This window comes from Cordyceps militaris, assembly GCF_000225605.1.
Source record: "Cordyceps militaris CM01 unplaced genomic scaffold CCM_S00001, whole genome shotgun sequence".
Lineage (NCBI taxonomy): Eukaryota > Fungi > Ascomycota > Sordariomycetes > Hypocreales > Cordycipitaceae > Cordyceps > Cordyceps militaris.
Window position 1 is genome coordinate 4369199 of NW_006271969.1, and position 11731 is coordinate 4380929.

The 11731-nt window shown below is 53.1% G+C and overlaps 4 protein-coding genes across 4 annotated transcripts; all 4 read right to left on the reverse strand.

Annotated features, from left to right (window-relative positions):
• Positions 1–454: 454 nt before the first annotated feature.
• Positions 455–3624, reverse strand: CCM_01357 (NADPH oxidase; the record flags this gene model as incomplete). Its single annotated transcript, XM_006666513.1, has 6 exons — positions 455–1979; positions 2068–2327; positions 2800–2880; positions 3119–3204; positions 3281–3545; positions 3619–3624. The coding sequence occupies 6 exons, from the start codon at positions 3622–3624 to the stop codon at positions 455–457; spliced, it is 2223 nt and encodes a 740-aa protein (XP_006666576.1).
• Positions 3625–5101: 1477 nt separating this feature from the next.
• On the reverse strand, positions 5102–6104 carry CCM_01358 (Ubiquitin-conjugating enzyme, E2; the record flags this gene model as incomplete). Its single annotated transcript, XM_006666514.1, has 5 exons — positions 5102–5211; positions 5308–5491; positions 5588–5617; positions 5739–5784; positions 6061–6104. The coding sequence occupies 5 exons, from the start codon at positions 6102–6104 to the stop codon at positions 5102–5104; spliced, it is 414 nt and encodes a 137-aa protein (XP_006666577.1).
• Positions 6105–7194: 1090 nt separating this feature from the next.
• Positions 7195–8585, reverse strand: CCM_01359 (glutaryl-CoA dehydrogenase; the record flags this gene model as incomplete). Its single annotated transcript, XM_006666515.1, has 3 exons — positions 7195–7241; positions 7301–8326; positions 8381–8585. 3 exons carry the CDS (start codon positions 8583–8585, stop codon positions 7195–7197), a joined length of 1278 nt encoding a protein of 425 aa, XP_006666578.1.
• A 2527-nt stretch (positions 8586–11112) lies between these two features.
• CCM_01360 (uncharacterized protein) lies at positions 11113–11367 on the reverse strand (the record flags this gene model as incomplete). The annotated part of the gene is made up of 1 exon (XM_006666516.1): positions 11113–11367. The coding sequence occupies one exon, from the start codon at positions 11365–11367 to the stop codon at positions 11113–11115; it is 255 nt and encodes an 84-aa protein (XP_006666579.1).
• Between the last annotated feature and the right edge of the window lie 364 nt (positions 11368–11731).

Consider the following 11731-nt stretch of genomic DNA (forward strand, 5'->3'; position numbering starts at 1 on the left):
CACAAAGTCAAGCGTTGCAATTACCTTGCAAGGGTCTTTTATTAGCTAGTTAAAAGATGGTATGTGCTCGTCCGCAGTCCGGCATGACACAAAAGACGTCAAACTCCGGGAAGCGAGACGGCTTTCAACTTGCGTCCGGCGCAAACTTGTGTAGGCTGCTCACAACCCTTTGGTCAAAAAGAAAATAAAAATATCCCGCGCCATTTTTGTCCCAAGAAACGACAAGTAAAAGAAAAGGGCGTCGTCTTGGGTATAACGAAAATGGGCGCACAAAACACCTATATATGCAGAAAAATAAAAGAATGATGAACGAGTAGAATAAAAATGGACATTTTTAAACGAGTAGTCCACCCATCAGCATATTTAAAAGTTTTCTTTGCCCCAGACAAACGAGAATCTAGATGACGTGTTAGCAAATCTCTAGTGATGGGGATACTTTTCAACGCTTGTAAACTTACCCAGGCTCGGAATACTTATTGCAGTAGACGTGCAGGGAGCTGCCCAGACCTTTGGAGCCGCAAAAGAAGACGCCCGCCTCGCCAGGAGTATGCAGCTTGCGGATGCCCTTGAAGATCATGTCCCAGTTGGGGCGGCCAAAGTTGGTAGGGCTACGCAGGCCGGTGATGGCGTCGGCTTCGGCATCGGCGTCGTTGATCATGATGTTGGTCGCGTCGTCGCTCTTGATCTTGGCCGTGAGATACGTGTGGATCTCGATGCGGTGCTCGACGTCCTGCGCCTCGACGGCCATGAGCAGCGAGCGGAACCACTCGAAAGAGCCAAAGTCGCGGCAGATCCAGAAAAAGTAGACCTTGGACAGGCGCGTCTTCTTTTGCGGGTAGTTCATGCGGTACCAGATGGACTTGAGGATCGAGGCAAACGGCGTCACGCCGATGCCCGCGCCGACAAGTACCGACACCTCATACTTGAAGACGTCCTCAGAGGCGGAGCCAAAGGGGCCGTCAATGTACACGCGCGGGAGCACGCGGCGCAGGGCTGGATCGACGCCGTTGGAGGCATCAGCGGCCTCGACGCCGACGACCTTGCTCGTGTCGCCCTTTTTACCCCACTCGCAGCCGAGCGCGGCCGACACGGCCATAGTGAAGTCGCCCTGGCAGCGCATGTGGATGGAGATGTAGTCCTCCTCGGGGGCGCTGGTGAGAGTAAAGGGGTGATACTGCCAGAGCGAGACGGCGGGGCAGCAGAAGAAGATGTACTGGCCGGCACGCGTCTTGGTGTGCTCCTTTTTGATCTGAATCTCGCAGACCTGGCTCGGGTGCTGGATAACCTTTGAAATGTACGTCTTGTGGCGACCGCGGATCTCGCGGGCGACGCGCTCGGCCAGGTAGCAGAAGCCGCTGTACATCCAAAACTGCCAAAAGACACCAATGGCCGAGGCACCGATGCTGGTGCAAAAAGGCGCAACGTCGGGCTGGATCATGCAAAAGGCGCCGTGCAGGGACCAGAAGAAGAAGAAGACGATGAACATGTGGTGCGTGTACCAGAAGCGCTCATAGTTGGCGCGGCGCGGCTTCTCAAGCGACGTAACAACCATGCCCATGAGAGCGAGCAGCATCACGTAGCCGGTCCAGCCGGGGCCCGAGGCAAAGTTGGCGAGCAGCCAGCCGTAGAAGCCCAGGTTGTTCTTGGCCGCGACCTGGGCAAAGTTGTTCCAGTGGGCAATGGTGTGCACCCAGGACCAAAAGACAATGGACCAAGCCGTCGTGATGTGAAAGGTGATGTTCTTGTCGAACTGGATGACGCCGTTGAGGGGCGTCTGCCGCATGAGCGAGACGAGCGTCCGGCACACGGGAAAGAGCACGATGCCGACGTCGACGTGCAGCACCAGGGCCGAGGCGCGGGCCACAGTAAAGGTGAAGCCAAAGATGCCGCGCGGGCCCGCGAGGGAGTCCTTGAGACCATAGTGGACGCAGCCAAAGGCGAAGATGAGGCCATGGGCAAGGATAAAAACGAAGACGAAGCTGCAAGATTGTTAGTGGATGGGTGGATGGATGGAAAGCGGCCGATCATGGTTGGTGTTGGAGAAGAGGAGAAGAGGTCCCGACGTACAATCTTCGATAGCCCTCGTTAATCATCCAGCGGTCAAACTTTTCTCTTGATGTCAGGTCGAGCTGTTTTTCCATGGACACCTCGCCGTTCATGAGCATGCGGGTGAGGGGCGTGCCTCGCGACCTCTCGGGTCGTTCATAGCTGGCATTCATGGCGAAGGCTGTGTTGAGTCGGATAGGAGGTGATGTGAGAAGGAAACGGCCTGGGCCGGTGCAGAATGAAGCGGAAAAGCCCGCGAGCTTGTCGGAAATACTGGTATACTGGGAATCCGCTGTCTTGCTTGTGTATTAAGGAAATGAGGCCTCGTCAAGAGGTGTAGAGGTAGATGCCGGCGTGTATCATATGTCGATGAGGTTGCTTTCGAAATCGGATAAGCCCTATTATTTTCACTCTGCAAGAGCATGTTAGCATTGATGAAAAGATGGCATCGGCAACGGACTCAGGCTGATATTCGGGGTGTAAGTGAACTGACCAGATAACACGTATTAAAGACCAGCCGGCTCCCAACATTACACAAGCTAAAAAATGAATGACATTCAAATTGGGAATGGAGATGGAAACCGGAAGCGAGGGAATAAAAGGGAACAAGAGCAAAAGGAGAGAGGAAGGTAAGAAAGCTGGCGTGGTGGTAGAATCACGTTTGGTGAAGGGGAGAGGGGAACGGGGGCTAATAGCCTGTAACAGGGCACAGGGCCTGCGGTCGCAGCGTGATAAGAGGTGATGAAAAATAACAAGGAAACTCTCTTTTTGAATCAAGAATAAAAAGTAAATTAATTGGGAAATAATGAATCCACCGACGTCGTCGACGGGTAACTAGAGAGTCCCTCACGTTTGGGGTCAGCAATCTAAACGACGTACCTATAACACGTAGTCCTGGTAGTCCTGGCTTGTAGGAGTGCGTCGCTAGTGCTGTTTGAGATTCTGGCTGGGCGGGTTGGACGCGTTACAGGGCCCAACATGGCGTGGCATATACGGTCCGAAACGGGCAACGTCGGGGGACGACGTCTACTCTTTATTTCCTTCCCAGATCTCCATGGTCAATTTGTATTACCGCGAGTCGCCGACCAAAGAAGAAAAGGGCAGAGCCTTTGGTGTTGTCGTGGTGGCACCCAAGGGCCAGCGTCGCGGAGCCAGAGTCTAGTCTGAGCAATCAGAAATCACCTGTTTTGTCATGTTCATCTGGTCAAGGAAAAACAATAGACACATCACGTACATTGTTGCATCAGGATAGCACGCTCGGTCCCTGCTGCCCGGACCCCGTCATCCCATCTTTTGCGGCTCGTTTGCGCTTCAGTCGCATGCAAAGTGTTTCCAGCTTTCCAGTCATATGGACCTTTGGAAATGTACGAATGGCCGTGGTCCGTATCGTGTATCTTGTGTACTCTCTTGACGGAATTATCAAAGAGAATTGCAGAGCTTCCGACTCGTTCGATTTTTTTTCGATATTGCTTTGTTGCGGAGATGAACGAGGGAGGAGGCTGGTTTGGGGCGGGTGTACAAATCCCCTGCTGACAGCTGCCAAGACGGCTTGTATCCCCCCCCTTGAAGCACCGCCATGCAAGGCTGTCTCGCTGAGCTGCTGCAGCTTTTCTTCAGCATCCACCGCATACAACACCAACCAAGCAAAGCTTATACTACCTAGTACCTTAGTAGTTACACACACATTCCCTCCTTCTCTCGCCAAACCCCCATTTCCCCATATGAACCATTCGCCATCACCTCGCAAAAAAATCAACCTGCATCTGATCGTCATTCTTCACAATGACCCGGCCTTCTCCCTCCTCCGTCAACCACCACCCTGTCCCTGCCAAGCGTGTCATCTCTTCCGCCGCCCCGCCTCCGTCGGCCCTGAAACACCTTGCGACATCTATCGTCGCCGCCATCACCTCCCCGTCCCTCCCCTGCCACTCTGCACGCCATCTCGAATATTCCCCGGCTCCCACCAAGGATTGATAAGCCCGGGTCCTGACAAAAGTCTTTCACAGAAACGGTTAAGAAAAAAGAAAAGGATTTATGCAATAGCCTTCACCACCACAAAATCGCGCCACTCCCCACCCAACCGTATCGGCCTCGAAACATTTCCGTTTCTGTTTCGTCCCAAATTCTGATGCATCTCATGCTCTGCAGACTGACCACTCAACCTGATCATCCACTGGGTCTTTTGCTGCAGACATGTGGCTGCTTCGTGCCTGCTACATAGTTACCTAAAAATACCATGACAAACACCACCCGCCCAGCACCTAGCCGCATCCTGCGCAGATCCGCCTGTTCCTCTTACAGCCGCGATGCTACTGTACTTGGAGTCCTTGTCTTTTGCGCTTCCCCTCCCCCTTCCTCTTCTACCCTCGTGTATCCTATCAACTCGTCTTTGTTTCGTAAATCCATTCTATTGCCGTCATACCCGTCATCCTTCTATCGCCAATCTCTCCAATATTATTGCACGTGTACCTCTTGGCCCCTGTAACCTTAGGTACACATGTCGCTACTCAACCATCACCATATCATTCTCTTCATCTACGTTACATGTCTCCTCGACTGAGTCCTGATAAGCATATGGCCTGCCGGCGACCCGTGTCAGTTTCACTCGCCCGTTTCCTGTCACAGTCACGTCGACACGTTTGCACTCAAGGTGAACTGCAAATGTTTCGAGACAATGATGAAATATGCTGCCTGAATCTGCATGCCACGAACAGGATTGCAACCTGAAATGCACTGCCCCAGCTGCCTGGTATCCCTGGTGATTGCAATGTTACTTCAGACCACACAGCTTGACTTTGCCGTTTCGATTCCCGTTAGCATACCATCAAGCTCGCTTCGGTCCAGTCATAACTAGACGTCGCTGGCTCCCACGGCGGTTCTGTGCTAGACGGCTGCCAAGTTCACGGCCCACGATCCAGCCATATTCCAACCGTGTCGCTGAGCAATCACTCGCTTGATATCCTATGCTAGTATTGTGTAACAGAAGACGAAATCATCACCCGCCCCATCTCTCCTCGCACACCAGCTCTCCACACTCACACCAGAGCACGTCCGCTTAGACGGCATACTTGCGCGTCCACTCGCGGGCCGTAGCCTCGTATCGTGGTCGGTCCGTCTTGTACACGTGCGCAATCTCGGGAACAAGAGGGTCGTCGGGGTTGGGGTCTGTCAGCATCGAGCAGATGGACAGGAGGACTAGAGATTGTCAGTATGTGATTGCAGAACCATCTGCCTCGTTTCGAGGCCCATGTATGCACAAACCTTTGGAAATTGTCAACGCCGGGCTCCACTGGTCTCGCAGAATGTCTAGGCAGATGCTACCATTCGAGTTGATATTCGGGTGGTAGATGCGAGTTGTGAAGTTGACCTTGGGAGGCTTGAAGGGGTAGTCGGTAGGGAAGTGAATGGCGAGGAAGAAGACACCACCGGAGTATGGGGAATCGCTCTATCATCGGTGATTAGTATTCAGATGCAAGGCGTGACGCCGCAAATCGCAGCCGGGGTTACCCGGCCAGGTGGCACGCTGGCCTGCGTAACTTACGGGTCCCATAATAGTAGCTTGCCAGTGGAACTGTTGAAAATAGTTAGTAAGATATCCTATGATGTGATACCAGTGGCAGCGGTGGCCAAACGACGGTTGGGCAACCCGGATGGACAGAGCCGCTGCGACGGCGAAGCGAGAGCAAACGTACCAAATCTTCACCCACGGGACCGGCTGAGCAGGAAGAGGGCGGGTCTCTAGAACATCGTCAGCAATGCACGCCAACATAAATACAATCGAATCGTCGTCAAAAGATCCGCGTCTCGCCCAGAGCAAGGCATCCCGGCGGGATAGCTCGCCATTACAGCCACGGGCGCAGCGTCGTTGCCAAAGGGGACCCCGCTTCAGCGAGCCCCACCTTGCTCGTCCCTTGGGCTGCAAACAAGACGTGACCTCATGACACCACGGCTGGGCGTCGGGCAGGCCAAGCGACGGGATTCAGAGTCAAAAGAGAAGGAAAAATAGGTATTTACCGGCCGAGATCAGTGAGTTCCTTGTTAATGCGCTTGAGAGCCATGGCGGGCGGCGTGTATGTTGTTTGTGTGGATGGGGTGATGAAGGTGGCTGTCGGTTTCGCTGAGAAAGCGTTGCTGTTGTGTTTTGCGGTGGTTAGCAATGTGGCGGGCAAAAGAGGGGAAAGGGCAGCAGGAGGTTGTCGTTTGTCGATAAAACATACCCAGACAACAAGATCAGAAGTGCTCGTAATGGACGGGCAGTAACAGGAAATGTAAAGAGAGAGGGGATGGCAACGGCGACGTTCTCGTGCTCGATAGGTGCGTTAGGAAAACCGATCAAAAATTTGGTGGTTGTATGTTGTGTTGGAGGGGAAAAAAGGCTCTGGGCGGGCAGAATGGGCAACAGTCATCAGCGGCGGCACTGGAAGGAGAAGGAAGGTGAGGGCAGCCCAGGTGGGGGGCCTCCGCCAGCGCCAGTCACAGTACGAGGTGCGCTGGCCAACGGAGCATGGATGGCTGGACAGTGCAGGCCTGGGCAAGCGCTGACTGACCCAAAAGTCTTTTCGTTTTTTCTGCCCCTCACCTTGTGGCGGTGTCGGGCGGCTGCACAAACCAGGCGGAGCCGGTTCATCAGCGCTATCAGCCCACGCGTGTGTGACCCCCATTACGGTGTTAGTTGAGCTTGTACTCAGCAGTACCGCCTGTGGCTGCCGGTTCGGTCGGGTTTGACGGCCAGCCCACCTCGGAGGCCCTCTCTGCCAGGCACCATCGCCGAGAACAGGGCAAAAAGTTCTCAGCCATTTGCCACTCGAGCATCCCTTTTGTCATGATTTTGCACGCTGACCAATAGTCCATTGTCGTCTTTGATGGGAAAATCAACATTTGCGTGCCGCGCGCATGCAGTCACTGCACCACAGCGCCTCTCCTCGTTCGTGCTGGCAGCTCCTCGTGCCATCACCGGCCAGCGGTCTGCCCAAGTTACAACTCTCGTAGCTTGTACATTTTGTATTTCTAATTGCACTGTATACGCTTTTTCGAATGCATCCCTAGTATGTTTAAAATCCCAGCTTCATGATCTTCCGTGACCCAAACGCTGCGCCATCCGTCCGCTCTACGGCTGTCGCGTGACATTGCCCCAACAGGTCGCTTGCATTAGACAAAGGCTTGGATGCCAGTGATGGCTCTTCCTAGGATAAGGCCTGTGAGGTAAATGTTAGCTTGAGTTGCAAATGTGCGTTTTTCTTCAGTAAAAACGTACTGTGAATATCGCTCTGACCCTCGTACGTTTGCGTAACGAACAGGTTTGCGACGTGGCGGCCAATGCCGTATTCGTCCGATACGGCATTGCCGCCGAAAATCTCCTGCAGAATGCGCGCGTTGCGCAGAGCGGCATCACAGTTGGCCCTCTTGATCATGCTAATCATCTCGTTTGTCGCCTTGCCCTCGTCCTTGAGGCGGCCGACCTGAATGGCCGCCAGCGTGCCGTACGCAGCGTCCGTCGTGGCGTCGGCCAGCTTCTTTTGGATCAGCTGATAGCGCGCTAGAGGATTGCCTTTGAACTGCTTGCGCTCTAGCGCGTAAGTGCGCGCGCGCGCGATGCAGTCCTCCAACGCGCCCATGATGCCAAACGCGATGCCGAAGCGGGCGTTGTTGAGGCACGAAAAGGGTCCGCGCAGGCCCTCAATGTCGGGGAACATGTTCTCTACCGGAACCGGGCAATCATCGAGCTGGATCATGCCCGTTATGGAAGCGCGCAGGCCATTCTTGTCCTTGATGGCCGGCGTGGCGAGAGTGCCGGCCGGGCAGTCCTTGCGCTCGACCAGAAAACCGCGAATTTTGCCCGTCTCCTCAAATTTGGCCCAGATCATCAGGACATCGGCAATCGGACTGTTTGTGATCCACGTCTTGGCGCCGCTGAGCAGGTAGACGCCCTTCTTGGTCGGGTGCGGACGCGCAATTGCCTCCATGCTGCCGGGGTCGCTGCCGTGGTTGGGTTCAGTCAGACCAAAGGCGCCAAGGAGTTTTCCCTTGGCCATCTCTGGGAGAAAGCGCTCCTTTTGTTCCGCCGTGCCGAACTCGTTGATGCCGCCCATGACCAGCGACGACTGTACTGACATGCCGGAGCGGTAGCCGCTGTCCACCCGCTCCACGGCGCGGGTGATGAGACCGCTGGCGACGTTCGACACACCGGCGCAGCCGTAGCCCTGGATGGTGGCGCCGAGCAGACCGAGCTCGCCCATTTCTTCGAGGATCTTGGGATCGTAGTGTTCATCGCGGTAAGCCTCTGTTTGCGCTGAATTAGCAAGCGCTGCCAATAGCACTGGTAGTCGGTACTTACGCAAAACTCGTGGCAGCATGCGCTCTTGGCAGTATCTCTCTGCCGTCTCGGCAATTGCAATCTCCTCCTCTGTTAGAAGGTTCTTGGAAGCAAGAGGATCTTGCCAATTGAAGGTAGGGTCAGATGCCGAGGCGAAAGAGCGGACCGTAGCAGGGCGAAGAGCCAAGCTCGTTCTCATAGCTTGTCTTAGTACGGGACGGAACATTGTGACGGTAGACGCGGCGGAGCGATTTCCAACGGCCAATGGATGTCGTAAATGAGAAAGACAAGAGAGGGAGAGGTGTAGGTGGCAGGTCTGTGTTTTGTAAATTGCCAATGCCGGCGGACAAATGATGGCGAGCGATGCCGCTTCCCCGGGGTTTTCCCCACAGCCATTATCATTAGGCGGTCTTCCAGGCGTGGATCCGACGCAGCCCACTGTAAATCCCCACTAAAGCATGATTGTGCAGCGCTCACTGGGCACACTACGCCGTGATGCCTCGGTGAGAAGTGCGAGTTGTGGATTGCGGTGTTGGACCGGCACCGACTGATATGTGGCGACTACGCCGAACTACTCCGAGCTGTCAAGCTTGACTAATAATACCGGCATCTGGAGACTGTTGTAATAAATAATTTCAATAGATACAAATAGTCTAATAATTCAGTCGAGCAAAGGGACATGAGTGGATAGTGATAACCGATCATCGCCTTGGTTAGGCTTGCAGCGGCATCTTCCTCATCCGCAACGACAGTCCGCCTTATACACCCGAGGCCGCATCACTTGTCTTCATATTAGAAGCCTGTTCCTCTTGCGTCAAAGGCTGTCGACTGTTAGCCGCATCCTCGTCATCGGACGAGGTGTGTATCTGGGTCGAGTCTCGATCTCGGCGTCGCAATTGTCCGACTGTGCCCAACGAAGCAGCCACATTTGCTGTACAATCTTGTCCATGATTGTGTGATGTCTCCCAGTGACGTCTCGGTCTAATTTTTTTCAACAGTCGGTGTCTTAAGCCTGGTGGTGTCAAGGGCTGGGATCGCGGCTGTCGCTTCTTTCGCATGTCTAGGATCTCGCTCTGTGCCGGACCTCGCCGTTAGTACATTCTGCGCTGCGATAACTAGGTTATCGACGCGATATATGAGCCTTCATACCTGGCTGTCAGTCTCCTTGGATGTGCTTTGGTTCATCAAGCTGGACACGTCGTTCAGAGACCGGCTGTACATCTCCTCCATGGACTGGAGCGAAGGTCGCGGGCTCCCTTCATTGCTGCCATTGTGGTCGGGGCAGCTCTGTATTTGCACGAAGCGGTACAAGCCAGATTCCTTTGTCGCTTCGACTTCTGATGGAGTTTCTTCTCGGTTTGACCCGGCGCACGAGTTGCCGTCACTGGCACAGGCATCCTGCGAGGTTGACTGCAGTCCGTCTGCTGGGAGCATTTTTGGGGGGATGATATCGATGTTTTGGAGGTCGTAAAGGTCGACTCGAAGATGTATAACTCTACTGTGATTGGTAATGTTGGTAATTCATGGTGTTAGGTGTGTTTGTACTGGTCAATAAGCAGCATCTAAGTGATCCTGCTAAGAAGGCTAAGCGACGCCTTCTCACCAGCGCCTTCCACATGAATTTGCCTCGCATGGCACGCTATCCCTTGTAGATACTACTTGCAACATGATCTCTGGCAATTTGTTTATTTCTCAATTATCTCAATTATCTCAATTAAAAATTGACCACGCCGCTCCTCCCCGCCACTCCTTGGGCGTAAAGCTGTTACCCGCCCGCAATCGTATCCGCCTAGTGCTACAGGCGCAGGTGTCCTGTGTCATGATCATGCGCATGTAGAGGGCCAGAATCAACTGTTGACATAGGCAAACAATAGGTACAAATCAAATACCGCCAGTTCTTTGGAGTAGATGGAGCTTGGAGAATCGGAGACTTTTTGACAGGAAGTAAAGCAAATCACTCCTTGTGTCGGTCTCATACCTCTACAGACACAACTATGTACCCTTCTTTGCTCCTTCCTCGATGGGACAAGTGTTCACAATGCCAATATTATCGGGATAGCAAGCTACGTACATATAACTCTTACACATTGTTGCAATGCACTTGCCATATACCATGGGCTATCTGCCACTGGTCCTTGTGGTGGTACCTTGAAGAACTTTATCATCTTTGTGTCTTTCCAACGTGAGCAGTCGGTTTGATTATTTTCCCTAACAAGCTTTCTGGATAGCTATTTTTGCAACTACCTCTTATCTTAGTCCGCCAAATTTGCTGCGAGAAGGTCCATTCCTGACAAAAGAAGCGCAGCAGTAGGAGATCGCTTGGAACAAGACCAAGGTGGTCAATCTAAGAATGTTCACCGTAGCTATTGTATCACGTTATGTCAATGTCTCTTTCTCAGTCGTACTTTTATGCGCGAGGAGCCGGCTCAACGGCCAGGTGCTGCTTTTTGCTCATTTGGTCCGTTGTCCTATTTGCCATGCACACTCCATTACAGGTGAGAGCCTTGTTGATAATTTAAAGCATAATTTGACGTATTTTATCGACTTGTAATCTTACCAACTATTCATCATTCTGCTCTGCGTCATTCCCATTGCGATTGTGGGCGATGCTGGTATTGCATATGTTATACAGCCCGAAACGCGCTTCGCTATGATATGCTTGATGGCCCTGGGCATGTACTGCCCCGTACCGCCAGCGCTGGTCTGCTGTACCAATAACTCGGCTGGCGATTAGAAACCAAGTGCAGGATATACTAGGCAGCCGGGTACTCGTTTGAGAATCGGAAATTGTCTCTTTTATTACCGGAGCTTGGGATAGTCTGCTGGCGTCGCGACGTCAGAGCAGGACCATACGTGGCACTTTTGGCGTGGTATTCGATGGGAAGGCTGTGGGTCGGCAGCGTGCTGGTGAATAACTCAGATAGCATTGATATAATGCACATTGAGATGATGCACGGATCACAAAGATGGGCGGTTGTGACAGAAGGTGCATCAGGCTGGGCCTGCATTGTGTTGTCAGTGCATCGAGCTTCTTACTATGTATGTAGGTAGGTGTTACCTCCCAAATGCCGCTAAGCAACGGGATAAGCCGCCGCACAGGGAGGCAGAGGCTGCGTTGCTTTCTTTAGTGACGACACATAGGTAGTCGTATTATTAGCAGGTACCGCCAGGGGTCTGAGACATGTGTTATTGATCTTGGTGATATCGAGTCTTGAGCTGTGGCTTTGATATATCTGTGTGGTTTCTTTTCCTTCGTTTCGTTTCTGCTTGAGTTTGTTCTTGTGCTTCGTTGCCTCTTTCAAGCCAGGGTCAAGGGCTGCGTCGGTACTGCAATGTTACTACGGAGTCGAGGGGATGTTGCGAGTTATGCCT